The sequence below is a fragment of the Cokeromyces recurvatus genome, assembly GCF_025118155.1.
Source record: "Cokeromyces recurvatus strain NRRL 2243 chromosome Unknown BX663scaffold_39, whole genome shotgun sequence".
In the NCBI taxonomy this organism is placed as follows: domain Eukaryota; kingdom Fungi; phylum Mucoromycota; class Mucoromycetes; order Mucorales; family Mucoraceae; genus Cokeromyces; species Cokeromyces recurvatus.
In genome coordinates, this window is record NW_026251425.1 from 113,984 (window position 1) to 139,135 (window position 25,152).

At 30.2% G+C, this 25,152-nt stretch overlaps 12 protein-coding genes across 12 annotated transcripts; 4 read left to right on the forward strand and 8 right to left on the reverse strand.

Annotated features, from left to right (window-relative positions):
* Nucleotides 1-63: 63 nt before the first annotated feature.
* On the reverse strand, nucleotides 64-1,653 carry BX663DRAFT_240245 (cell morphogenesis N-terminal-domain-containing protein). Its single transcript, XM_051521842.1, has 6 exons — nucleotides 1,473-1,653; nucleotides 1,232-1,410; nucleotides 1,080-1,140; nucleotides 890-1,020; nucleotides 239-785; nucleotides 64-156 (listed from the first exon to the last, which is right to left on the reverse strand). The coding sequence occupies exons 1-6, from the start codon at nucleotides 1,617-1,619 to the stop codon at nucleotides 151-153; spliced, it is 1,071 nt and encodes a 356-aa protein (XP_051378534.1). The 5' UTR covers nucleotides 1,620-1,653; the 3' UTR covers nucleotides 64-150.
* Nucleotides 1,654-1,708: 55 nt separating this feature from the next.
* BX663DRAFT_524529 (uncharacterized protein) lies at nucleotides 1,709-4,573 on the reverse strand. Its single transcript, XM_051529638.1, has 9 exons — nucleotides 4,529-4,573; nucleotides 4,280-4,380; nucleotides 4,129-4,212; nucleotides 3,826-4,045; nucleotides 3,705-3,741; nucleotides 3,497-3,641; nucleotides 2,803-3,414; nucleotides 1,925-2,733; nucleotides 1,709-1,844 (listed from the first exon to the last, which is right to left on the reverse strand). The coding sequence occupies exons 2-8, from the start codon at nucleotides 4,319-4,321 to the stop codon at nucleotides 2,116-2,118; spliced, it is 1,758 nt and encodes a 585-aa protein (XP_051378535.1). The 5' UTR covers nucleotides 4,322-4,380; nucleotides 4,529-4,573; the 3' UTR covers nucleotides 1,709-1,844; nucleotides 1,925-2,115.
* BX663DRAFT_524539 (uncharacterized protein) lies at nucleotides 4,480-6,209 on the forward strand. Its single transcript, XM_051529639.1, has 3 exons — nucleotides 4,480-5,230; nucleotides 5,301-5,438; nucleotides 5,505-6,209. Exons 1-3 carry the CDS (start codon nucleotides 4,862-4,864, stop codon nucleotides 5,829-5,831), a joined length of 834 nt encoding a protein of 277 aa, XP_051378536.1. The 5' UTR covers nucleotides 4,480-4,861; the 3' UTR covers nucleotides 5,832-6,209.
* On the forward strand, nucleotides 6,200-7,368 carry BX663DRAFT_524541 (thioredoxin-like protein). The gene is made up of 4 exons (XM_051529640.1): nucleotides 6,200-6,322; nucleotides 6,463-6,555; nucleotides 6,650-6,867; nucleotides 6,973-7,368. Exons 1-4 carry the CDS (start codon nucleotides 6,292-6,294, stop codon nucleotides 7,282-7,284), a joined length of 654 nt encoding a protein of 217 aa, XP_051378537.1. The 5' UTR covers nucleotides 6,200-6,291; the 3' UTR covers nucleotides 7,285-7,368.
* BX663DRAFT_524544 (FK506-binding protein 2B) lies at nucleotides 7,369-8,682 on the reverse strand. Its single transcript, XM_051529641.1, has 6 exons — nucleotides 8,560-8,682; nucleotides 8,422-8,473; nucleotides 8,171-8,311; nucleotides 8,035-8,081; nucleotides 7,833-7,980; nucleotides 7,369-7,760 (listed from the first exon to the last, which is right to left on the reverse strand). Exons 1-6 carry the CDS (start codon nucleotides 8,651-8,653, stop codon nucleotides 7,637-7,639), a joined length of 606 nt encoding a protein of 201 aa, XP_051378538.1. The 5' UTR covers nucleotides 8,654-8,682; the 3' UTR covers nucleotides 7,369-7,636.
* A 288-nt stretch (nucleotides 8,683-8,970) lies between these two features.
* On the reverse strand, nucleotides 8,971-11,845 carry BX663DRAFT_524559 (general substrate transporter). The gene is made up of 10 exons (XM_051529642.1): nucleotides 11,439-11,845; nucleotides 11,367-11,371; nucleotides 11,171-11,303; nucleotides 10,950-11,098; nucleotides 10,862-10,887; nucleotides 10,322-10,790; nucleotides 10,140-10,257; nucleotides 9,823-10,046; nucleotides 9,537-9,756; nucleotides 8,971-9,462 (listed from the first exon to the last, which is right to left on the reverse strand). Exons 1-10 carry the CDS (start codon nucleotides 11,439-11,441, stop codon nucleotides 9,154-9,156), a joined length of 1,656 nt encoding a protein of 551 aa, XP_051378539.1. The 5' UTR covers nucleotides 11,442-11,845; the 3' UTR covers nucleotides 8,971-9,153.
* A 207-nt stretch (nucleotides 11,846-12,052) lies between these two features.
* On the reverse strand, nucleotides 12,053-13,326 carry BX663DRAFT_524575 (uncharacterized protein). The gene is made up of 2 exons (XM_051529643.1): nucleotides 12,805-13,326; nucleotides 12,053-12,719 (listed from the first exon to the last, which is right to left on the reverse strand). The coding sequence occupies exons 1-2, from the start codon at nucleotides 13,264-13,266 to the stop codon at nucleotides 12,195-12,197; spliced, it is 987 nt and encodes a 328-aa protein (XP_051378540.1). The 5' UTR covers nucleotides 13,267-13,326; the 3' UTR covers nucleotides 12,053-12,194.
* Nucleotides 13,327-13,890: 564 nt separating this feature from the next.
* Nucleotides 13,891-15,786, forward strand: BX663DRAFT_524580 (uncharacterized protein). Its single transcript, XM_051529644.1, has 5 exons — nucleotides 13,891-14,075; nucleotides 14,196-14,864; nucleotides 14,948-15,276; nucleotides 15,369-15,559; nucleotides 15,637-15,786. The coding sequence occupies exons 2-4, from the start codon at nucleotides 14,254-14,256 to the stop codon at nucleotides 15,527-15,529; spliced, it is 1,101 nt and encodes a 366-aa protein (XP_051378541.1). The 5' UTR covers nucleotides 13,891-14,075; nucleotides 14,196-14,253; the 3' UTR covers nucleotides 15,530-15,559; nucleotides 15,637-15,786.
* Nucleotides 15,787-17,199: 1,413 nt separating this feature from the next.
* On the forward strand, nucleotides 17,200-18,572 carry BX663DRAFT_240739 (uncharacterized protein). Its single transcript, XM_051521843.1, has 5 exons — nucleotides 17,200-17,309; nucleotides 17,446-17,464; nucleotides 17,531-17,692; nucleotides 17,807-17,871; nucleotides 17,908-18,572. The coding sequence occupies exons 1-5, from the start codon at nucleotides 17,247-17,249 to the stop codon at nucleotides 18,223-18,225; spliced, it is 627 nt and encodes a 208-aa protein (XP_051378542.1). The 5' UTR covers nucleotides 17,200-17,246; the 3' UTR covers nucleotides 18,226-18,572.
* A 108-nt stretch (nucleotides 18,573-18,680) lies between these two features.
* Nucleotides 18,681-20,173, reverse strand: BX663DRAFT_555765 (uncharacterized protein; the record flags this gene model as incomplete). Its single annotated transcript, XM_051531657.1, has 4 exons — nucleotides 18,681-19,553; nucleotides 19,637-19,827; nucleotides 19,892-19,925; nucleotides 19,985-20,173. 4 exons carry the CDS (start codon nucleotides 20,171-20,173, stop codon nucleotides 18,681-18,683), a joined length of 1,287 nt encoding a protein of 428 aa, XP_051378543.1.
* A 517-nt stretch (nucleotides 20,174-20,690) lies between these two features.
* Nucleotides 20,691-22,091, reverse strand: BX663DRAFT_524591 (chaperonin 10-like protein). The gene is made up of 4 exons (XM_051529645.1): nucleotides 21,994-22,091; nucleotides 21,799-21,910; nucleotides 21,106-21,719; nucleotides 20,691-21,040 (listed from the first exon to the last, which is right to left on the reverse strand). The coding sequence occupies exons 1-4, from the start codon at nucleotides 22,040-22,042 to the stop codon at nucleotides 20,757-20,759; spliced, it is 1,059 nt and encodes a 352-aa protein (XP_051378544.1). The 5' UTR covers nucleotides 22,043-22,091; the 3' UTR covers nucleotides 20,691-20,756.
* Nucleotides 22,092-22,417: 326 nt separating this feature from the next.
* BX663DRAFT_524593 (glycosyl transferase family group 2-domain-containing protein) lies at nucleotides 22,418-24,584 on the reverse strand. The gene is made up of 2 exons (XM_051529646.1): nucleotides 24,101-24,584; nucleotides 22,418-23,967 (listed from the first exon to the last, which is right to left on the reverse strand). The coding sequence occupies exons 1-2, from the start codon at nucleotides 24,529-24,531 to the stop codon at nucleotides 22,758-22,760; spliced, it is 1,641 nt and encodes a 546-aa protein (XP_051378545.1). The 5' UTR covers nucleotides 24,532-24,584; the 3' UTR covers nucleotides 22,418-22,757.
* Nucleotides 24,585-25,152: the final 568 nt, after the last annotated feature.

Sequence of the window (25,152 nt, forward strand, 5' to 3'; positions counted from 1 at the left end):
TAAAGTGATCTAGATTAGTATCTGCTGGGTAGACAGTACGTCGAAAAGGAGGGAAGAGAGTTTTGATGATTGAATCCACTTTTTTGCAAGTGATAGAAGTACTTTCTGTACATCGAAAAAGATAAGTCCAAATTAATCGGGATACACAGCCTAATGCTACTGAACGGGTATATTTATCCTGTTATCAAAATTAAACCCCAATGAAATCCAACTACTAGTGGTATATATATTGACATACCTTATTGAATTTTTGATAGCAGCTTTCTAAAAAGGAAGTCCAATTAGTTGCAAAAAATTCTTTACGACTTACACAGAGTAGTGTTGTAACCAATGGATACCCGACTAAGGTATGTCTTGGTTTAAGTGTCATATTAAGTGCTCTCGGATACATAATATCAATTGCTTTTACCCAAGAAGGAAAATTAACTTCAGCGACAGCTACTTGAGCAATTGGTAACAACAATTGTACGAAAAGCTTTGCATAAGCATGTTTGACTTTGACACCATGTGAATTTTTAAAAAAGCTGGCACAACTTGACAAGAAATCAGCAGTCTCTTCAAGTGCATCCACAGGATAAATTTTGATTTTAAGGTAACGCATACCTTTAATCAGCATCTCCATATGACTCTGACGTTCCTTCATGATCGTTTGACTGTTGTATTTTTCAAGTTCGGCAATGAAACGATCACTAACTGATGCAAAACGAATGTTTGAAAGTTCGCCAATAAGTTCTGCAAAGAGTTCCATACTTGCTGTTCGGTTTTTTGATCTTTTGATAGCTTCACTATAATGACAGAAGATGAAAAAAAAGTTACTTATACTATTCTTTTTATTATTATTATTATCATTATTATTTTTAGAGAGGGAGAGGGAGTAGTTTCATCTTACGGATCTGCTTTCTTTAGTTGATTAAATACGATTTCTTCAAGGTTTTCACCTAGATCGTCAGGTAAAGAACCTGGTGCGACTCGTTTAATGATTTCTATCAATGCTCTACAAAGAATAAAAACAGATGCAAGCTTTAAGATACAAATTAATATATTACATGTAAATGTAATTTTGAAATATTCCTCTTTACTGATTGTCTTTCTTTTAGAATGGATTGTATTTCACGATTACGAGAAAGTGGTGCGGTGTCACTATATAACATAGATGAATACATATTTATAAATAGAGATTCCTTCAGGTATTTGGCTATCATTCGGCTTTTAATATTTTGTCTTGTTATACCTAACTCGTTTTATGACTAAAGGATCTAAGGGTTCAACTTTAGTTTTTCTCCAACGCATGACTGAATCAATGACTGCACTTTGCTGTGTGGTAGCTAAGGAAGCTAAAGAATATATTAATTTATCAAAGTTCTTGTCTTGGCCTTGTCCTAATATCTTTTTGAGATCAACATTAACATCCTAAAAGCAAGATGTATTAATATTTTTTTTTTAATTTTTATTGAATTTTCCAGTTTGTTTACAATTCCCATGTTGAGTATAAAGGACATTTTTATATTTGCAGCATTCTCAAATTGACTAAATATGACTTTCAGGGCATAATCGGTGCTTGATAGATCAGGTTCTGATGCTGGGTTATCTACTGGAGCTGTAGTAGGTGATGCTGCCATGTATCGAGACTTTATGTAAAATTAAAAAAAAAAAAAAAAAAAAAAAAAAAAAAAAAAAAGAAAGAAAGAAAAGAGATAAGTCACGACAATTAAAATTAATGCACTTTCATTCATTTATTTTATTATAAAAATATTTAGAATGTAAGGATCTTATTTTAATCTTCGAGGATCATTTTGATAATCATCAAGTGCTTCACCTTCTTCAGCACTTGAATATCCATGCCTCTGTTTTTTTTTTTTTTTTAAGAAAAAAAAATTCAAGTAAATAAAATAAACAGACTAAAGTAAATTTATTTTATTTCTACCTTTCTTCTCTTTTTGTTTCTATTGTATTCCTCCATTAACTCATATTCTTTTCTATTACGGCTTCGACTATGATGATAACTACTATCTTCTATTTCATCCTCTTCTTCTTCTTTAATTATTCCTTCCTCTTCTTCCTCATCCTCTTCTCCTTCTTCACGCTCTTTCTTTTCCTATTATAAAGGAAGAAGAGTTATAACAGCCTTACCTTTATATGTGTGCGCGTGTGTTTCTTTTTCTTTTTTTGGCTATTTACCTTGAGTCGCTTTATAAATTTCTCGAATACTTCTTTTCTCAAGTTATCATCATCAAGCTCTTTATATTCGTCCAACTTTTCTACACGAGGTTTTATGATTTCCCATGTATCTTCAATTTGAATAGAAGGTTGTTTAACGGCATGTTTTAAAGCATGTCTAAAGTTATCCATCTTTTTACGAAGTCGTTTAGCTTGTCTTCTTTTCTCATCTTTAATACGTTGAGCTGCTTTTGACTGTAGATAGTCAAAGATAAGTTTTATATTTTCTTCTGGCTCGACCTTAACATCAGCCACTGCCTTTAAATAATCTTCATAGGATGTCTCCAAAGTGATTTCTTGTTGGGCCTTTTCTAAAGCATGATAAACCATCTTTTTTTGATGATAGAATTGTTCATCTAAATCATCAATGATATCCCAAAACATATCTAGAGGTGTCGAATCAGGTAATCCAACAGCTGTAATATAGCGTGGATCATCCTTGATTAGAGGATGAATCTCTTTCCACATAGTGCGTACATTGATTTTACGATTTGAGACTAATTCATGTAATAATTCCTATTGTAATATGTAAGCGTTCATGTTTTGTGTAAAGAAAGAAAGAGAGAGAGAGAGAGAAAAGCTTACCCTGAATCCTTCTCTTGCCTTTCGTTCTTTCCTCTTTCTTGCCTGAACTTTTATTTCTAATTCTCTTAGGGGCTCTTCCCATAATGTTCTATGATATTCCTCGAAAACAGAAAAGAAATCCAACATATCCATACCCTCAAATTGTAAATCACCTTTACGATCCTCATACAACTCTTGTACCTCCTTCCATGATGTCTTGTATGTAATTTCTGGAATTGATTTTAATAAACTCGCAAATTTCTCCATATTTTCTTTCCTTAAATCACGTAACCTATCCTTTTCAGCCCTTTGTAATTGTTGTATATAATCATCAAAGTAAATTTCACGTTGTCGATCTGACAAGGCCTTAACTGCAGGTTGATCGCCGCATAATTTAATAAATGTACGATAGCGTGTATAAGGTTTAATATCATGTTCTTGTAAGACAAGTTCAAACTCTTTGCGAAGTCGTGCTTCTTCTGCTTCACGTGCTTCGCGTTCACGTTTGGCTTCCGCCTCTGCCCAACTTTGGAAGGCTGCTTTACGCTCTGCTGCTGTTTTAAGAGCCCTATAGAGAGGTTTTGTAATGATCGCTCGCATTGCTTGTTCCCAACTCCAATCAGATTTAACACCCTATTTTTTTTTTTTTTTGTTAATTATTAAAAAAAAAAAGGGTTAGATCAAGAACAACATTGACTAAAACTTTTATAATTACGGTTTCTTTTAATAATTGGAAAAAGGCAGCCTCTGCTTCTTGCTTTGTAGCAAATTCGGGAATAGTTTCTGAGACAAAGGATGCTGAAATGGGAGGTCGAATAGAAGTTGAAGGTAATATAGGCATTACTGGTTTAATAGATGCTCTATACATGGATGATTAGTTATTAAATGTATATATATATGTATATGTGTGTGTGTATATATACTTTTCATTTATTGCAGTTTTAGCCTTTTCAAGTTTTTCTATTAAAAGATCATTAGCTACAATAAATCGAAAAAAAAAAAAACCGCCATCCCCCCTCTGTTTTTTTTTTCTTTTTCTTTTACCTTTTAGATCGGCAGGTAATTCCCAAACAGTTTGTTTTGTCTTTGAATTACTATAATATTTTTTACCCTCAGGTGTTGTATATTCTTTCCAGGCTGATTCTTTCCAAACTTTTTCTTCTGGTGTAAGTAATTCGTCAGGTTTTTCCCATGTGCTTTGTCTTGTTATATTATTGTACCAATATTTTCGACCTTCTGGTGTTGTATGCTCTTTCCAAACAGACTATATACAAAAAGAGAGAGAGAGAGAAAAGAGGATTAAGGAAAAGGTACTATATGAGGTTTAGTTTATAAATAATGTTTTACTGTGTTAGGAGGAAGTGGTGGCGGAGGTCTCTGCCATGTTGATGCTACTGGTGGTCTAATGCCTAAAGGAGGAGGTCCACCATACTAAACAAAGGGTTAGTTTTCAGTATAAAGATATATGTATATATCTATTTAATAAATTCAAATTTACAGGTGAAGGAGAAAAGCTTCCTGGAGGTGGAGGTCTGTACATGATTAAATCTAATGACTGAAATTAATTGAAAATGTATATAAAAAAAGAAAAAAAAAAAAGGTAAAATTTTCATTGCCATATTTTATTTAGCTGTATTTAAAAAATTCTAATGCTGCTTTGGAAAACGTTATCTTGCCCTAGTATTTTTTTTTCTTTTTTTTTTTTTTTTTATACTAATACATGTATCTATTCTATTTTACAAGAAGCAGTATTTTATATAGCGTAACTCTATATTGAATCTATGAAAGCAACAGAGTCTATATTTACAGAACAAGTATTAAGTGAGTTAAAAGAGATATGTCGCCTTCCTTCTTCACGAGGCGGTAGTTCATTCTTTTCATTTATCAATGGCTTTATTCTTGGTCAACTAAGTATTATCGTTATTGTTATTCTTGTATTGAAATTCTTATTCACAGAGGACGTAAATTCGGATAAAAAAGTAAAATATATAAATATATACATGTATACACTTTATGATGAGGGAATTCTATCATTTAACTGTTTTATATTACATAGCTTTATATTTCAAGATTTTCGTCCATGAATACAAAAACAACTTCAGCAACAGCAGCAGCACCAACAACAACAACAGCAGCAACAGCAGCAACAGCAGCAACAGCACCATTATTACCTAATGAACACATTACATCGAAAACCTATTATGATGTGATACATCATCCACCAGAAAGTACAGATTGGCTTAATGTCCTTTTGGCTCAAGTTATTCTACAATATCGACAAGATGCCAAAATAAATAACCGACTCATGATGTGTCTTGATGATATTTTGAATGGAGGCGTTAAACCTAAATTTCTAGGTACGATTCATGTAACCGAGCTTAACTTGGGAGAAGAATACCCGATATTTAGTAATGCGAGAATTAGGAGATCAGATGAAGTTGGATCGATGGTAGTATAAATCAAATAGTAGAGTTAATGTACTGACTCATTAATACTTTTTATTTTTTTATTTTTTAAAGAGGGCTGAAATTGATTTTGAATATAATGATCAAATAACGTTAGGTATTGAGACGCAATTAATATTAAATTGGCCTAAACCGTCATTTGCAGCACTTCCTATTTCTTTAATATTATCTGTTGTACGATTCTCGGGCACAGTAAGTATATAAATAAGTATATATGTATGTATGTAATACTGACTTGTTCTTCTTTCTATTGTATAGCTTACAATTGAATTAATAAATCCTCCTGAAACTACTACTTTACCAGAAATTATTGAACGCTATATTGCTATTTCATCTCACTCTGATTTTGTATTAGATCTTCATGTTCAATCATTGATAGGCTCCAAAACAAAATTAGAAGATATACCAAAATTAAGAGATTTAATACAAACAAAGTTAAGAAATGTATACATTGATAAACTTGTTTACCCAGCATTTGTCAAAGTAAAGGTACCTAATATGTGGAAAGATAGCAAAGATGAACGAAAAGAAAGTATTGCAGCAGAAAAATTAGAAGAATTTGTAGAAGAGATCAAAGAGGCTTAAAATCAGGATAGAAGGAGTAAGGGAGAAGGAAGGAAGGAAGGGGCTTTTTATTTTAAGAAGATATCTTTATTCTAATATAATTTGTAAGAGGCATTTGTAAAGTAGATCAAAGTAATAAACCCTCGTGTAGAGTAATCTATGATAAGATAGTTTAACCAATAAAACCTTGATTATCTATTTATCACAGACAATGAAAGGGGCCAGCAGTAGTAAGATAAGCCTGTTACTTTCTAAAGTCTATTTGTAATCAGAAGACCTTTTTTTTTTTTAATAGTTTCAGATAATAGTGCTTTCAAACGGAGTTTTCATAATGCTATTGTTCTCTATAAATAAGCAGACAATTAACATGCTTATCATTCTAGTTTTTTTTTTTTTTTTATCATTACACATAGTAGTGTATTTAATTTAAAGCTTTTTTTTTATTTTATTTTTTTTTGTTTATAAATAAATATTCAAAGAAATGACGCTTAGACTTGGCTCAGTTGCTCCTGGTAAGCTCCATTGTTTTTTCTAAAAAAAAAAAAACTTGCAAGCAAAAAATAAATAAACATACACACTATTCTAATTCAAACTTGTATCTATTTCAAAAAAAATAAAAAAAAAAAAATAAAAAAAAAATAAAAAAAAAAAGATTTTGAGGCTGAAACGACACAAGGACCTATTAGATTCCATGAATTCATTGGTGAGAACTGGACCGTTCTCTTTTCCCATCCTGCCGACTTTAGTAAAGATTGATTACCTCCTCCTTCCCCCCCCCAAAAAAAAAAAAAAAAAAAAAAAAAGAAAGTTATATGATTCACATTTTATTTTATCTATAGCACCTGTCTGTACTACTGAATTAGGTCTCGTAGCTGCCCTTCAAGATGAATGGGATGCTCGTCAAGTTAAAGTGATTGGCTTATCTGCAAACGGTCTTGAAGATCATAAAAAATGGATTGCTGATATCAATGAAATTAGTCATGTTAATCTGACATTCCCCATCATTGCTGATGCAGATCGTAGAATCTCCATTCTTTATGACATGTTGGATTATCAAGCAAGTCATCATTTAATTATATCATATATATGTTTATATATAAAAAAAATATACATGTATAAATATACTTACTCTACTATTATTACCTTCTTTTTTTTTTAATAGGACCCTACCAACGTGGATGCTAAAGGTATTCCTTTTACTATTCGATCTGTCTTCATCATTGATCCCAAAAAGACGATTCGTTTAATCTTGACCTATCCTGCCTCTACAGGTCGTAACTTTGATGAAATTTTACGTGTTATTGATTCACTTCAGTTGGGTGATACATATCGTATCACAACACCTGGTAATTGGAAGAAGGGGGATGATGTGATTATTCATCCTTCTGTTTCTACTGAAGAAGCTCATTCCATGTTTCCAAAAGGGGTTAAAGTGGTTAAACCTTATTTGCGTCTTACCCCGTCACCCTTTTAATGATGTCATTTGAGTGAAAAAAAAATAAATAAATAAAATAAATACATACATGCATACATATATAGTTTTAAGCATAAAATTTATCTTTTTTTTTTCTCTTCTCCTTTCTTTATAAATACATGTATCTAAAACATGGATATTGGACAATTAAAGAACCCTTTTTCAAGTAAAACATCAAAGGAAAACACTGGGTCTACTGGTTTATTTAAAATTGGTGATTATGATGAAAATAGTAAATCACAGAATAAAGAAGATGGTGGTGATCCTGATTTAATAAAACAAACTACTGAATCTATTCAAAATCAATCCCAACATTTGAAAGATAAAGTGACTCAAAAAGACTAATTCCGAACTACTGTTGACTTTTTTGTTCCTTTTTCGCATCTGCAATATCTTGTTTACGTGCTAATCTAAAGACAAAAAAGAATAAAACAAGAATAATAGCAGTTGAGAAGATGAAACTAGGTGAAGTAAATCTAACATTTATACATAAATAAATAAACAGCTATATTTTTTTTTTGTTCATATACATAATATATCCCACTTACGTTACAAGTTGATCTTTATCTGATGAGATGGGTTTAAATTCATCTTTCTGATGATGATTAGATCCTCTCTTAATATCTAATAATTCAACTTCAAAGACAAGAGTAGCTCCACCAGGAATAACCCCTCCTGCTCCTCTATCACCATAACCTATTCATGATGTCATTAATTCTTCATTATTTCCTTTTTAAAAATAAATTTTACCCATGTGAGGAGGAATAACCAGTTTACGTTTTTCACCAATACACATACTATTATTATATTGAGGGAAAAGACACGTTGAATACTAATAGTTCATCTTTTTCTTTTTTTTTTAAAAAAAAAAATGCGTTATTCTTACCCAACTAAACCTTGATCCCAACCTTGAATAACTTGTCCTTGCCCAAGCTTAAATACAAAAGGTTGATTACGATCCAAACTACTATCAAACTTGACTCCTGTATCAAAAAGTGTACCGGTGTAATGCATAGTTAATTGATCACTATAAGAAAAAAAAACATATACATGTGTATTTATATATTAAAACTATTAACAAACAGTTTTTTTTTTTTTTATTTATTATTATTATTACTTATTTATAGTAGAATTTACCCATTAGTAGATTTTATGGTACATTCTTCAGCTGGAATACGTTTTTTAATGCCTATAATGCAAATTAATAAATCAGGGACATTAATACATATTTATATAAGAAAAAAAGATCCAGAGGAAATGAAGATGAGAATTTACCAACTTGTAAATGAGTAGGTGGTTCTTTCAAAGCTAAAGTAGAGATAAGAAAGAATTGAAATAGAAAGAAAATTGTGTTTATAATAATACGCATTCTAGTATATATATAAAAAAGAAAGAAAGAAAGAAAGAAAGAAAATGAAATTGTCTAGTAACGAAGAACAAACTACTAGCAATAACATGTATTCGCTTCTGATTGGCTGTTTTTGGGAGGGAGGAAAAAAAAAAAAAAAAAAAAAAAAAAAAGATCGGGAAATAAAGGTTATATACACAAATATGTATATATAATGCCTTTGTGTATATCTATTTCAAGTTATTATTTTAGTGTAGAGAGTGAGATTGCTGCTGCTGATATCAAAAAAAAAAAAAATCGCTTACGTAAAATAAAAATGATATGCATGATTGATTGTAGTAAATTTAATGATGTCTGTGCTCTTTTTTTTATTTATTTTATTTATTTATTTATGAATAGCTTTTTACATTTGAATAGCTCTTCTTTAAATTATTTACGTTAATATTACTTGCTAAACTGTACATAAAAAATATTTACATATAAAGAAAAAAAGAAAAAAAAAAGCAAAGCGAAAAGACATACTAGGATGTTGAACAATGATTATTCGGATTAGATTCAATAACTAAAGATTTACAAGAAACGATAGAGGTTGTTGAGGAGGAAGTAGAAAAAGAAGGTTGTGGATAAAGGATACGAGTGACATGAAGAGGCTTAGAGACAATCATATTATTTGACCATTCAAAAGAAGATTGTTGATTCAAAGTATTACGATGCTGGATCTGTTCTAGATGCAATAATGCTTCTGCTGCTGTAGCTGGATGATGTGCGTCAGGTCTTTGATCGATAAGTGCCCCACTGAATATCAGTTGAATTTCTTCTAATGACCGACCCTATTAAATAATAATAATAAAATACATGTAATAATAAGCGACAAAGATAAGATATAGATCTGATTTTTTTTTACCCTTGTTTCAGGATAGAATTTTTTAATAACGATTGCCATTATGAAACACATGACACCAAAGAATAGATAAGTTCCCCAAAGAATATAACGAAACATGATAGGAGATACTAAAGAAACAAATAAATTAAATAGATAACTACAAGAGGTAGTGACAGCTAAAGCATTAGCACGAATCATTTGAGGATATATTTCTGCAGGATAGATCCAACCTATTGGGCCCCTAATTTATATAATTCAAGATAAAAAAACAATAATTCATTCATCATCGTCATAAAAAGGACCTTACCAACTTAGAGCAAAAAAGCCTATAAAGACACAAAGTAAGACTAGAATAGCATAACTTACAACTGGATTATCAATGGTACTCAGAACATCATCTGCATATGTTTGATCATTACTATGAACGAATCTTTGATTGAAAAGGGCTGAAATGATAGTAATCGTGATCATACAAATAGCCATTGCTAAAGCCCCAACTATTAAAATAACTCGACGATCACATCTATCAATCTTGCAGAAAAAAAAAAAAATTAGGGTTAAATCGTTATCTTTTTTTTTTGTTTTTTTTTTTTTTTTTTTTTTTTTGTTTCATACTATGATTACATAAAATAACACAAACAATGTTGCGATAAAATTGACTGCACCACCTACTCCATTTCCTACCATAGCTGAATAAAGCTCTTTAATTCCTGCTGATTCTAATATATGTGGTAAATAAAATCTATACAGTCATTGTCGATTATTAAAAAAAAAAAATAATATAATATATCTTGGGACTAACTTACAAGATAGCATTAATGCCAGATAATTGACTAAAGGTATGTACACCCATGCCAAGTAAAGTTCTTTTTCGATTGTTTTCTGTACCTTTTTTTAAGAGCAGGAAGAACCTCGGAGTCGTATAAGTAAGCTTATCAAAGGAGGAGTCTTGAGCAATACCTGTAAATTCCATTTGTACGTCTACATCATGTTCATTTCCATGAGATCTTAGACGAGCTAATATCTTGAGAGCTTCGTCATTACGGTCTTTATAAATTAACCAGCGAGGTGATTCTGGAATGAAATAGAGACCGATAAGCATTAAAAGACCTGGTACAAGTTGACACCCAATAGGTATTTTCCAAGAAGCATTTGTAGAGATTCGAAAAGTACCTGCACCTAACCAAAAGGCAACAAAAAATCCAAATGTGATAAAGATTTGATAAATAGTAATCAGACGACCACGATTTTGTGGTTTAGCAATTTCACTTTGATCTGTATTTGGATATAAAAAAAGAAAAAAGGTGAGTTTTGATGATATAAAAGAAAAGAGAATTGAAACATACAGAGTGGAATAAGCATACTAAAGATACTATTAAATAGTCAGTTTATTTCTTTCATTATATGCATATTAGTATATTTATATATTTTTACCCAAGAGAAAATCCTGTAATACTTCGACCTATTAAAAAAGATACTTTATTATGACTTGCAATTTCGATTATACTGCCTATTTCGTGTATAATAGTAGCAATAAAAAATAATTTCTTTCTTCCTAATCGATCTGCAATAAGACCTGAAAGCTAGATAAAAGAAGTTTATTCATCATATATCACATCATTTGTCTATTTTTTTTCTTAAAAAAAAATCCTTACAAATGAGGCTACCATGGATGCAGCCAATGCAATAGGTACAACTGCATATCCTGCTCCATAATTAGGATTTATTCCATAAGAATGTTGAAACGATGCCATAGTAAAGATAGATGTAATAACTCCATTATCATAGCTAACATATAATATTGTCAATTTTTTTTTCAATTATTAAATAAAAAGGATGTTCTTATTTTACCCATACTATAACAAAAAAAAATTAGTATCTTATAGGATATATCGTCTTTTTTTTTTTTTTTTTTTTTTTTACCATAAAACCCCCAAGTGATACAAAGCTGCAGAATATAGATTACATAAGCATTCATTTTATTAATTAAAACTTTTAGCAAGATTTTTGGTTTTTTTTTTTTTCCTTTTACCAGCATAATAAATAGAGTTGATATTGTGAATTAACTGGGAAACCCATCAATTGCAACGGATGACGATGACTATCGCTCTTGATATAAGCAACTGAAGAGTCGTTTGTTGCCGCTAGTAATTCGTTTTTACTGTTATAAATTTGAATTTTTTTTTATTTTTTTGCTTTTTATAAAAAGGGAATAAATAAATGAAAAGAAAGGAAAAATAGGTTTGTTGATATATAAAATAGATGCTTTGTTTTGTTTAAAGAAAAGAAAAAGAAATCAAATCATTTATTTTGTATAAAGAAAAAAAAAAAAAAGAAAAAAAAAAGAAAAAGAGTAAAAGAAGGTCGTTTATGGTATGTGTTTATTTATTTGCTGCTTAAATTTAGAAACAAAACAACATTTTTAAGTTTTAATTTAAATGGCTTATAAAACTAACGACATACAACACATTTATCTTTTTTTTTTTTTTTTTTTTTGGTGGATTACTATTGGATCTATTTACTAAAAATGGATATTTATTTTTTTTTAATGCCGACAGTCCATAATCAACAAACAAGCATTTAATATTAAAACCAACGCCATCCTTTATTATAATATAATTGACTCATTAACTAAATGATTGTAATCTTAATAACCATCACACTTGAATCACTCTTTTTTCATTCTTTCTTTTTTTCTTTCTTTCTTTCTTTCTTTCTTTTTCTTACCTTTAATCGAAATTTAGTATCTGGATGGACTCTATATCTATCAGGTATTAGCCAATCAGGTGGTGGTGATGATGTCGTTATTATGTCTTGTTGTTGTTGTTGTTGTATCCTTAATTCTTGTTGTGGTGTAGGATCTTCAGCAATCCAATGTTCCATTGTATCTAAATAATGTCTTAATTGTTCACCTGCTAGTGAGACCATCATCGACATTCCTTCTACATCGACTTCTCGATTCGCTGCTACACAAAGCATCAAGACATCTTCTGCATGTCCTGTCACTAATCCTTCTCTTATACATTCTTCAAATGTTCCTTCTAAATTGGATTCTAAATAAAGACTAGTGACATCAAATAAACGCCCAAAAAATAATGCAAATCCTTGATGTCGTTTTTCATTACAATTCTCTCGCCACATGTAACTATAATCTCTTGGTAAAAAGGGGGCTAATGGATATTTTGTACTTCTTCTTCTATATTTCTATTATCATAGATAGATATATATATGTATATGCATTAAAATGGGTCATCTATATGCATATATATAGATATATAATTAGACTTACAGGATCATGAAGAACTCGAATAGAAGGAGTGTGCAAATAAATATCTCTTATTAATAAACATAAACGTGCATACCCTTCTTGACATGCAACAAAATGTTCAGTTAAATAAAGAACACGCTGTAAAATAAACCGTTGCACGATGTCTAAAAGTTCAGTAAATCGAGATCGTCGATCATAAGGTGGAAGAGGTTCAGCTTGTTCACAAATCAAGGCTAATAATTGTTGAGCTGTATGATGATGGGTATCTTGCTGTTGTCTTAAACATGTTTGCTCAAATTGTTGTATAGTGACAGACAGGGCAGTTTGAAATGGGTATTGATGTTTCAGGTAACCTGTAATTCGTTGTGCTAATGTTGAATAGGTATCCTTAGGAATAGACTCTAATAATGTTTCTACTTCTTCATAAGTGAGATGATAAAGAACTGTTTCGAGTAACTCATTAGGTAATAATTCAATCATCATTCAAGTATGCTTATTGATGTAAAAGTAGTAGTAGTAGTTAATAAAAGACTTGAAACAAAATGATGGTACTGCTGAGTTTAATTTTATTTTATTTTATTTTTATTTTTATTTTTATTTCAAAAAAAAAAAAAAAAAAAAAAAAAAAAAAGGCTGCTGCATAATAAACGTCACAACAGCTGACAAAAGAAATAAAGTGAGTGAGTTTATGATTATTTTCTAAAAGAGCAACAACACATAGGTACCAAAAAGAAACAGGAAGAATACTACTAAGAATGATTAGAAAGTATATGGCGTCATCAATAAGATAAACGAATAACACTTTATTATTATTATTATTGTTATTTCACATTATGGATATGTAAGCATAATAAGTCAAAATGAGTACTTTTCACTACTTACTTGTGTATCCATCTCCTCTGTATTAGTAATAGTAAGGAAAATTGTTGTCAATTTTATTTCGGGAAATTATTATGGAGTTTTAATAAATGCCTTTTCTCAAATCCATAGTAACATGTGAATAGAGGGAAATAAAGTAGAATCAATTTATTGACATCATTCATCTTATTTAGTTTATTAATAAAACCTATCAATTATAATAGTAACGATTGACGTCGTTTTTACTCAAAAAAAAAAAAATAGTAGTAGTAGTAGTAGTAATTACCTTAAATTTAGTTTAATTTAAAGCTATTACTACTTACTGCTTTTATTGTTGTTATTATTTTCTTCTTATATATACATGTTATTATTATAGGATATGAAACAAGTAGTATCCTCTACTATTATAGATAAGCATTTATTATCAAGTGGTGGTAATAACCAATGCTTCTTTTAATTCTACTTTATAAGCTTACTTGTATATTTATAGATATCTCCTTTCATCATAAATTTAAATTAACTTGTTTACTATTGTCACAATTCTCTTTGGAAAGTTATATACCCTTATTATTTATACAAGAAGGTTGCATTGATCTTCAGACATTTCTTAATATGAAAGAAGAACAAGATTTTGTATATCAATTTAAATCAAAAGTAAACAAGGAAGAAGATATCAGGTTATTAACTCAATGCACAAAGGCCCTTAATGCTTATTTCTCATTGGTGGATAGTAGTAGTAGTAGTAGTAGTAGTAGTAGTAGCAGTAGTAGTAGTAGCAGCAGTAGTAGTAGTAGCAGTCATGATTATCATTCCTGTTTATCCTTTTCTGATAATGATGATGACTCGTTAGTATCAGAGGAATCTCGTCAACAATTCGATATGATAAAGACGCTTCAAGTCTTAAATGATACAATAGCATCATCATCTGTCATAACAACAACACGTCGTCAAAGATTACAATCAACAACGACGCATCGTCCTGTTTCATTACCTATTCAATTACCTTCTTATCGTCACTCTCAACCACCTGAATATGAAGATGATTTGATGGTAACAAGACAATATGATTTGAATCCAACTCGATCCATGGTCATTTTACCTCGAGAAGAAGAAGGTAAAGAAGAATTACCTCATTATTCCTGTACGGTGTACAAAATGGGATATGTTTATATCAAAAAGACTTTAGATACATCTCATACTAAACCAAGACGGCGAACATGGAAGTAAGTGTTTTATGTATGTATGTATGTATATGTTTTCTATCGATCATTTATCATCATTCACTTGTAATTTTTTACTTTATTAGAAGGTTATATATTGAACTCTGTGGAACTATGTTACGAATATATCGTGCATCACCTACTACTAGTAGTAGTAGTAGTCAACAAAATACATCCTCATCGACCATTTCATCTCTCCTTCGTCGAGCCTTATCACCTATAGATGAGTATTATCACAATTATTATTATACTCCTATCATGACCTTGAATTTAGGTGGTGCAGAAGCAACTCGAGCCTTGGATTATGTACGAAAACCTAATGTCCTTCGTTTAACACTCTATCAAGGACCTCAATTATTGATACGCACTTTTTCTCATATAGATATGATTTCCTGGATAGAACATCTTCAAGCAGGTTTATATGAATAAAGATAAAGAGAAAAGAGAAAAAAAAAGAAAAAAAAAAGATAGTCTATTATTTACCTTTTTTTTTTTTTTTTGTTAAAGCTATCAATATCTCACTTGATTTAGAAACAAGACCTATGCCAAAATTTGTAACTATACCTACACGAAGTATGATGACAGAAGGAATAGTAAATCCTCGAATCATTGAACAAGAGAGATTACGTGAACAGAGAAGAAGGGGACAATTAGAAAGCTTGATTTAAAGCAAAAGATGCATATACATATTCAGTGTAGTAGTATTTTATTTCATATAATAGCATTATTTTAAACTTGTCATTGTTAATATTAAACATCATTATTACGTTATTAGTTAACTCTAATTTGTTGTGGTCTATGATACTACTTTATCAAAGTAGCATACAAGGATGCTTATATAATTGATTTTATAGAAGGAAAAAAAAATTTTTTTTATTTATTTATGTCTCTGTTAAGTGTATGTTTCTTGGTTATTAATGATAATAGTAGTAGCAGTAACGATAATATGTATTATCCCTTCTAATATATGTTATATCGAATGATAAGAGAGTATCATAGAATTATTAACCTATCATGACTTATTAGTTTTTTTTTTGTTCCTGATAATGAAATGCAGTCATAATCATCAAGTCAAGAGGCTGATATATTTATTGTATTTATCATTTTATGCAGACAATGCTAAAATGTGTATAAAGATCTATATTTTTTTTTTTTATTTTTTTTTTTATTTTTTTTTATTTTTTTTTTTTGCGGTATATTTAATTCATACTCAGAATAAATTGAATCAGATGAATCTTATTGGAAGAATCTTAAATTAATTCAATTAAAACAAAATACTTTACAAGAACTTCAAAAAAAAAAACAGTTTTTCACAAAGAAAGAAAGGAAAAAAAAAAAAGGGGGTAGAGGAGAAGAGGAATTAGATATACACTTTTATAGAACATGTAGTAAATAACGTTCATCTCTCCTTGATGGCTGAAATAATATCTATAAAGGGAAAATTATCAACTAAAACATCGTATGTCTCTTTATCTTATTAAGAATCATATTTTGATTTCTTTGCTATATACTTTCAAGAAGTAAAATAAAATAAAATAGATAGAACAATGTATGTGCTCACGAGTAGTAAAAATAAAATAGAACCATGTATATACTCGCAAGTAGTAAAAATAAAATAGAACAATGTATATACTCGCAGGTAGTAAAAAATAAAATAGAACGATGTATACTGAGAGGGAATGAGAAAAATTTGTTTTACTCATTAATTCTATCAATTTAAATTATTTGAATCTAGAATATATCATGCCTATTATAAAACTTGAACATAGAATGTAGACATGCAGCAAAGATATGTAGTCTAATGCTTTGTCTTTTCTTTTTTTCTTTTTTTTTTTTTTTCTTTTTTTGATAAATTCTTTAATAACTACTAATAACACATGTTTAAAAAAATAATAATAATAATAATAATACACTTAAAAAAAAAAACAAAAAGATGAAATAAAACAATAATAAAAATGTATTTATAAAAAAACTAAATGATAGACTTTATCAAATGTTTTCTTTTATTTGAAAAATATATATATATATATATAAATGTATATCTTTTTCTATCTTTATGTATAAAATATGAGGAAGCAAGAAAAAAAAAAAAAAAAAAAAAAAAGAAAAAAAGATATAGTTTTTTTTTTTTTCTACAGACAATTTTTTTTTTAAGCGCGTGTTCCTTTTTTAAAAAATATATGTTTTTTTTTTTTTTTTTAAAAAAAAACAATTAAGCAGATCAAATGATTGGCCGACAGCAAGGGAACAAATCATTTTTTTGTAGAAACTATAAAAAGGCCCATCACGAAATTTAATTCATTTTCCTTTTTTTTTTTCTTTTTTTTTTCCTCCTTTCTTCTTTTTTTTTTTTCATTAAAAAAATAAATAACAATATTGATTAATATGGCTGCTTCTGCTACAGAAAAGAAAACAACTACTAGTACAAAGAAATCTGATCATCCTACTGTAAGCATTGATAGACTATAATACATTTATAAAGAGAGAGAAAAAAAATTTTTTTTATTTTTATATTTATTTTTTGTTATCATCTTTATTAACTTTTTATTTCCCCTTCCCCCCCTTTTTTGTTTGGTCTGAATAGTATGAGGCTATGATTCAAAGTAGGTTACAAACAAAATGTCGTTTATTTATTTTATACTAATGAAATGTATTTTTTTTTTGATTAGATGCTATTGTTGCCTTGAAGGAAAGAAAAGGTTCTTCTAGACCTGCTATCAAGAAATATATTTTAGCCAATTATAAGGTTAATCCTGGTTCTCATTTTGATTCTCAAATTGCTGCTGCTATTAAACGTGGTCATGCTAAGAATATCTTTGCTCTCCCCAAGGGTAACTAAATAATATGATATATATAAAAGGAGGGGGGGGAGGAGAAAAGAAGGAAGGGAGGGAGGGTGAATAATTGGAAAAAAAGAGTTTTAAACGTGCTTAATTGATTCTTAGGTCTTTCTGGTACTGTTAAATTGAATAAGGCTGAAAAGTCTGAAAAGAAGCCTGCTCCCAAGAAGGTTGCTGCTGCTAAGAAAGCAGCTGCTACCAAGAAGGCTACTGCTACAAAGAAGGTTGCTGCAGCAAAGAAGGCTGCTTCTACAAAGAAATCATCTAACACTGATACTAAGAAAGCAGCTACCACATCTACTAAAAAATCAACTACTGCTGCTGCCACTACCTCTACTACTACTAAGAAAGCACCTGCCAAGAAAGTTGCTGCTGCTAAAAAGGCTGCTGCTACCAAGAAGGCCTCTACTACTGAAAAGGCTGGTGTAAAGGCACCTACTAAGAAAGCTGCTCCCAAGAAGAAGGCTGCTGCTGCTGCTGCTCCTAAAAAGAAAGCTGCCACCAAGAAGACCACTAAGGCATAATTACTTTCTATGAACATTTTATATACAAAAAAAAATATATATGTATATGATGTCTTTTACCCTTTTTATAGCACACCTTATTTGTCACCCTTTTTTTTCTTTCCCCCCTTTCGTTATTTTTTTTTTTAATACTACACACTATATATTTTTAAAGAAAAAAATTTTTTTTTTTATTTATTTATTAGGTGTATACGTTTAATATTTTATATATTTATATACATATAGGCAAAGAGGAATTATTGTTCACCTTGATTAAAAATATACAAATTATAAAAAAAAAAAAAAAAAAAAATTTTTGAAAAAAAAAAAAAAAGATATAGTTTTTTTTTTGGAGGGGGGCGCGCGTCTCGTATTAATTATATTATATTTTATTTTTTTTTTTTTTAAGAAAAATGTGTGTATGTTTTTTTTTATTGGTGAGCTTAAAAAAAAATCGATGATAAAACAAGTTGCTATTATTTAAAGCAGCCTGTAGTTGTATGTTGATTAAAGGCAGCTAAGGGACCACTCCCGGTTGCTAATGTAAATGACTGTTGTGTCTTTGATAAATAAGCAGTCGTATGAGCTACAGCCTCCATTGATAATCGACTCGAAGTTGTTTGTAAATAATAAAGTTCATTAGGATGAATAAATTGGTGTTGATGTTGTTGGATTCTTTTCGTAGTGGAATGAAATTTTTTATAATCTACATTTAATGTTGATGATGAGGAATGGGTCATGTACTTTCCATTATGATTATCTTTTTCAATAAGGTGATCATATTTGACTGTGGGTGATGATGATGATGACGATGATGATGATGAGACCAATGTAGGTGAAGGTGTTGCGATGGAAACAAGATGATCATCTTGTTGTTGTTGACCTGCGATAGAAGAAGAAGGTTCGGTAACTGATTTCTGTTGCTGCTGTATGACTGTTGTAGCAACACAAACGATATAAAGTTGGTTTAAATCTATTTTTTCTACAATGTCAGTTCCTAAACCACCACCTAAATAAAACTGACACGCCATCTTTTCTTGTTCTTGTTGTCTTCCACGATAAAAGGTTAACGTCTTTTTGAGAGTTAAAGAACCATTTGCGATAGTTAATAATAACTCATAAGGTGTGTTATAAAACTTTTCAGAGGATGATCGTAAAAGGTTTTGAGGTAATGGTTGATTAATATTTTCTAATAATTGTCGATGTAATCTTGAAAGACTTTCTCGACTTTCACCAGGTACTAAAAAATCATAAAGAGAACGATGAGCGAATTCTTGAGGATAGAGTTCAAGATATTGAAAGGATTTATCCGAGACTCTAGCACAACAAAGATCCATTGATAAGAATATCTATACCATAAATAAAATAAATAAATATATAATCTACATGCATGTACTTGAATTGATGGAAAAAAGGAATACTACTACTCTACGGTCATCATATCTCGATTCATTGAAAATAATAGGTCGGGTGGTAATGTAACTGATTTATAAAGTGATCTTTTAATCTTATTGTTATTATTAACATCTCGTAACATCTTTGGACGTCCTCGTTTTTTGTGTTGAATATCGCGACATGTATCGACTTTATCTGTATTTATACAACGTTGACAAGGTCTAGATACTTGAAAATAAGATGGTGTAAGTCAAGTGTAAAGAAGAGTTTATATTTGTATCTATATCTTTACCATCACAGGCCAAGTGTGCCTTTTTACAATTTATCTAAAATAAGCACCGTATAAGCAAAGTCTTTTTATTTATTTTACACGTTTATACTTTACACATGCAGCAGATACATGGACTTTATTTGACCTTTTACTATGTGTTGAATATGTATTTGCAGTCACTGTTAAGGAAGGTGAAGGTAATAACAATGGTTGTTGCTGTGTAGATGGATAATCCATATACATTAAAGAAGGTAAAGATTCTGTTATTGTCGTTGTTTCTGAATGTGTTGTAGAGAAATCCATTCAAATAAATAAATAAACAAATAAATAAAAAGGGTGTGTGTGTGAATAAAGAAGGAAGAAATAATAAACAACTCGTATTTTATGTAATACAAAGAGTTTCTATTAAAGTTGCTGCTTTCTATTATAGGAGAATAAAAAAAAATTTCCTTAATTTTCCGGTTTTTTATACTACAAACAATCAGATAATATATGTTGCTGTGCATAATAGTATGTCATTATTGAAAATTGTGTATAAAAGAAACACACATCTTTATGAATATATACGTTGTAGAAAACTTGTTTATAACAAAGGTCATTGGAGGCTTATTTTATATTAATCCTTTTTTTTTTTTTACACGGACAAAGGGAGACATCATTGCCATATTAGATACGCATGCAAATACTGTCATGGTCATTCTTACTCTTCAAGAATCAATATTATAGTATTGAGTATTTAAATACACACACATATATATATATGTATGTATGTATGTATGTATATGTATATATTGCTATATTCATTCATATTTAACAAAGATTATATTTATATATATTTATACATATTTATTTCCAAAAAAAAAAAGAGTCTATAAACAACAGATGCTTAGTTTTCCAAGACAAATCTAAAACGAGGTAAACCAGCTTTGAAATCTTCAATAGCTTTGGGAGCTTCCTTCATAGGATACTTTTTGATCCAAGGACGAACATTCTTTTCAGCAGCAAACTTGAGCATATCTTCAATTTCATTTGGAGAACCAATAGCAGAACCACAGATATTGACTTGACTCATGGCCAGAGTCATTGGGTTTACTTCAGGGAAGTTCCATTCAGGAAGACCGACATTAATAAAGATACCATTGGGTTTAAAAAGTGCAGTATATGTTTCCCCTAATCATATAAATTAGAATTTAGAATTTAGATATATATATATATATATATATATATAAACTTACATTTGAAATCACGTCCAGTACCCGTACAAAGGATATGAGTAAATTGACCCTTGGCCTTGTCCATCTCTTCAGGATTACTAGTGACAATATAGTCATCAGCACCTAATTCTTTAGCCACATCACGCTTCTTGTCACTATGAGACATGGCAATCACCTTCGCACCCATTGCCTTTGCCCACATAATACCATAATGACCTAAACCACCAACACCCATCACACCAACAACTGAATCAGGACCGACATGATGACGCTTAAGAGGGGCATAGGTAGTGACACCAGCACAGAAGAAAGTACAAGCGATTTCGTTTGTCATGTTATCAGGGATCTTGAAAACAAAACGACAATCACCACGCCATTTGGTAGCATAACCACCAAAGGATTTATCACCATTAGGCCAAAAGCTATTGTAGGTGCCTGTATAGCGACCTCGACCACCACGACAAAGGTTCTCAAAACCGGACTTACAGGGGCCACATTCATGACAAGATCCGGATTGAGCACCTACACCAATACGATCACCCACCTTCACATTCGTTACTTTTTTACCAACACGAGTACAAACACCTGTAATTTCGTGGCCTACACAAACAGGATAATTGGGTTGACCCCAATGTCTAAAAGAGAAAAAAAAATGTCAAAAAGAGAGAAAAAAAAAAGTATAGCAATAAAAGTAGAAATTCATTAATTCCTTACGCTTCCATTGTATGAACATCAGATCCACAGATACCACAATGAGTAACGTCCATATCTACACTGTAGTCATCTTCAGCACGAAGAGGTAATTCTTCCCAAACCATCTCTTGGCCTATAGAATAGCATTATATTTACCCAATTTAGAATAACTAAGCATATAAAGAAATGGTAGTTGTTTTGTTATGCTTTGTTTACCTTTGCCGTGACAGGCCCAACCATGAAAAGTAGTAGGTGCAGCAGACATTTATGATGATGATTTAATAATAATAATAAATACAAAAACAAAAAAAAAATAAAAGGGAATGGATTTATTTGTTTCTTTTTTTAATATCATTTTATTAATAATTAGAACGAGCTGTCACTTTTTTTTTTTAAAACACAGTTGTACATTGTCGTCATGGGTGTTTTTAATAAGAATGTGTAACCAAAAATGGAAACGAATATTCGTATGCTTTTTCCCAAAAAAAGAAAAAAAGAGTCGCACTTTTAATCTTATTTATGTGGTATTATGAATATTGGTTAAGAGGAAAAAATAATGAAGATGCCATAGAAGATAAATTAAACCAATCAATTATTAGGATAATGCATTTTTTTTTTTTTTTTTTAAAAAAAAAATGTCATCATTAGAAAAAGTTTATTTTATTACTATCAAAGCATATTTTTTTTATGGTTTTAAGGAACACACACATGCTGCTGCAGCTATCACTACTACTACTACTACTACTACACAATGAAGCCTCTTTTTCTCTCACCCACTTGTTGAAATTCTTTCAATTGTAGGATGAAAAAAAAAAGTATTTGGTTATAATTCCATGCATTTATGTATACATTTATATAAAAAGGTAATATGATATTACATAGTTAGTGTTTGTAATTAAGATTTAAAAAAAAATGTTGTGAAAAAAAAAACTGCTTCTTCTTCTCTAATAATAATAATATATAATGATAATGATGTATTTCTACTTGAATAACTTTTCAGAAGTAATGTATTTTTCTTCTCGATTTAATAATCGTTTCATGCAAGCTTGAGTAGATGGTAAAGTCATAAAGAGCCAAGCAGCAATAGGTAAATTGACATAATCTAATAAATGAAGCCATCCACGACTGTTTTGCTTTTTCAGAAATTCTTTATCAATGGTACGATGTAATTGTTCATAAATGGCAAGTGTGGCAAAGAGTGGTAAAGGTAAGAATAAGGTAAGCATCTTGGTGAGTGTCCAGAGATGATGGTAGAATTCACTTGTGAGGATGGGGTTATTGACAGGTGATGGTGAGAGAATGGAGGAGGCTAGCGATTCAAAGGGAGGGAATAAAATGAATTGCATAAAGGGTACGGCAGCAAACATAAGCCAACCCGAGGTAGCTGGAATCATGTGAGCCTCCAAGATAATCAAACATACCTTGATACGTTCATAGAGAAGGATGGTAGGTGTACAGAAGGCATGTTGAAGTGTGTAAGCAACATCAGCTACTCCATTATAATGTCTTTTAGCTTGTACATATCGAGCATTCACATTTGATAAATAACCTTCTGTTTGAACATTTGTTAAATTGATAGGAACATAGATAGGTGCTGTACGAACTTGACCATGCGTCTTCCAAAAGCATTTGAGCCACATGTGCATATCTTCACCCACCGCGTCTGCATTCGTATCCCAATAACCTACTTCTTCTGCTAAAACCATCGACAGCGAATAATTACTACATGGGATAGACATGCCACGACCTGTACTTAAATTAGACATGACCATAGCAGACCATGTAATATCCGTTACACGAACAGCAGCTGGGACATCAAAACAATTCCTTGAAAAGAAAATAGGTGGTGCACATACGATATGATTAGGATCTTCACTACGATGAAGCGCCTCTTCTACTTCTCGAATATAAAGTTCTGGAATGGCTGAATCTGAATCAGAAACAGTGATCATGATTCGACCACGATCTATACCGCCCATAGTCACAAGTTGATGACAACCATGACGAGCAGCATAAGCTACATTAGATCCTTTACCTTGACTTTCTCCAGGAATATTAGACGGATGACCTGTGATAATAAAATGTGCAAACTGATCTGCAAAATAAGATTCAAGTCGTTGAGCTTTAGATTCCCAACCTGGTTCTGATTGTTCCATAGCTAAAATAATAGCATAATGTGTATTTGCATTACTGGAAAAAAAAAAGAAAATGATATATATATATGTGTGTGTATATATATACATATGAATATAAATAATGAATAATGAATATTTAATATACACATATACATATTTTTATATTTTTATCTATCAATCTATTTCACCTATGACATGCAATACGTCCAATTGTATCCTTTAATAATTCTTCAGATTCACAATAATTTGGTAAAATAAAGGCATGAAAATAACATGTATCATCAAAATAATGTAATTTCTCTTCAATATCTTCCAAGGTTTCATCATCTAAATGAGTTGTGGCTATTCGATTCTTCAAGTTTGAATTATTATTATTGGCCAAAAGAATGGTTGTATCAAGTCTTTTGTTCCATTTACGTATTGTCATACGAATTCTACGAGACGTTAGAAAGAATTTACAGACATGATTTACTTGACTATACAGAAAGATTGTAAAATAAAGAAATAATAATAAAAGATAAAAACGAGGAAAGAAGATAGGCCCTAAAGGTAAGATAGCTAAAGAAGCAATTGGAACAAGAGGTGCCACCCATTCTGAAGGGGATTGAAGGCGAGTCATTTATACTATATCAATTGATATAAAAGAATAATGAAATTTAAAAAAAAAAAAAATAAAATAAAAAAATAAAAATAAAAAATAAAAATGTGGGTTAAAAAAAAAAAAAAAAAAAAAAAAAAAAAAAAAAAAAAAAAAAAAAAAAAAAAAAAAAAAAAAAAAAAAAAAAAGACCAATAAAAGACCAATAAAACGAACCTACTATGTTTTCATAATAAAATACAAAATTCTCACTCAGCAGCAGCAGCAGTAAAAATAAAATTTCACTCATAGGCTAAAATAGTCATAGTCTTACTTCTTTAAATTATTGTTTATAATACATACACTATTTCCGGAAATTATTCGTTCATAGAAAAAAAAAAAAAAAAAAAAATAAAAAATAAAAAATAAAAAATAAAAAATAGTTCACAAAAAGATTTTAAAATTGATTACTCGCAGGAAATATTCTCATTCATTTTTCGAAAATAATTTTTTTTTTAACAATGGACCAATTTATACATGAAGATGGTAAAGGAAACCTTCGCAATGAAGAAGGCGAAGAAGTTGCAGTTCTTGAGATGGAAGTTGATAAATTAGAATATCCTCTTGAGGATGTTACTAATTACGACATGTACTTGGACTTGAA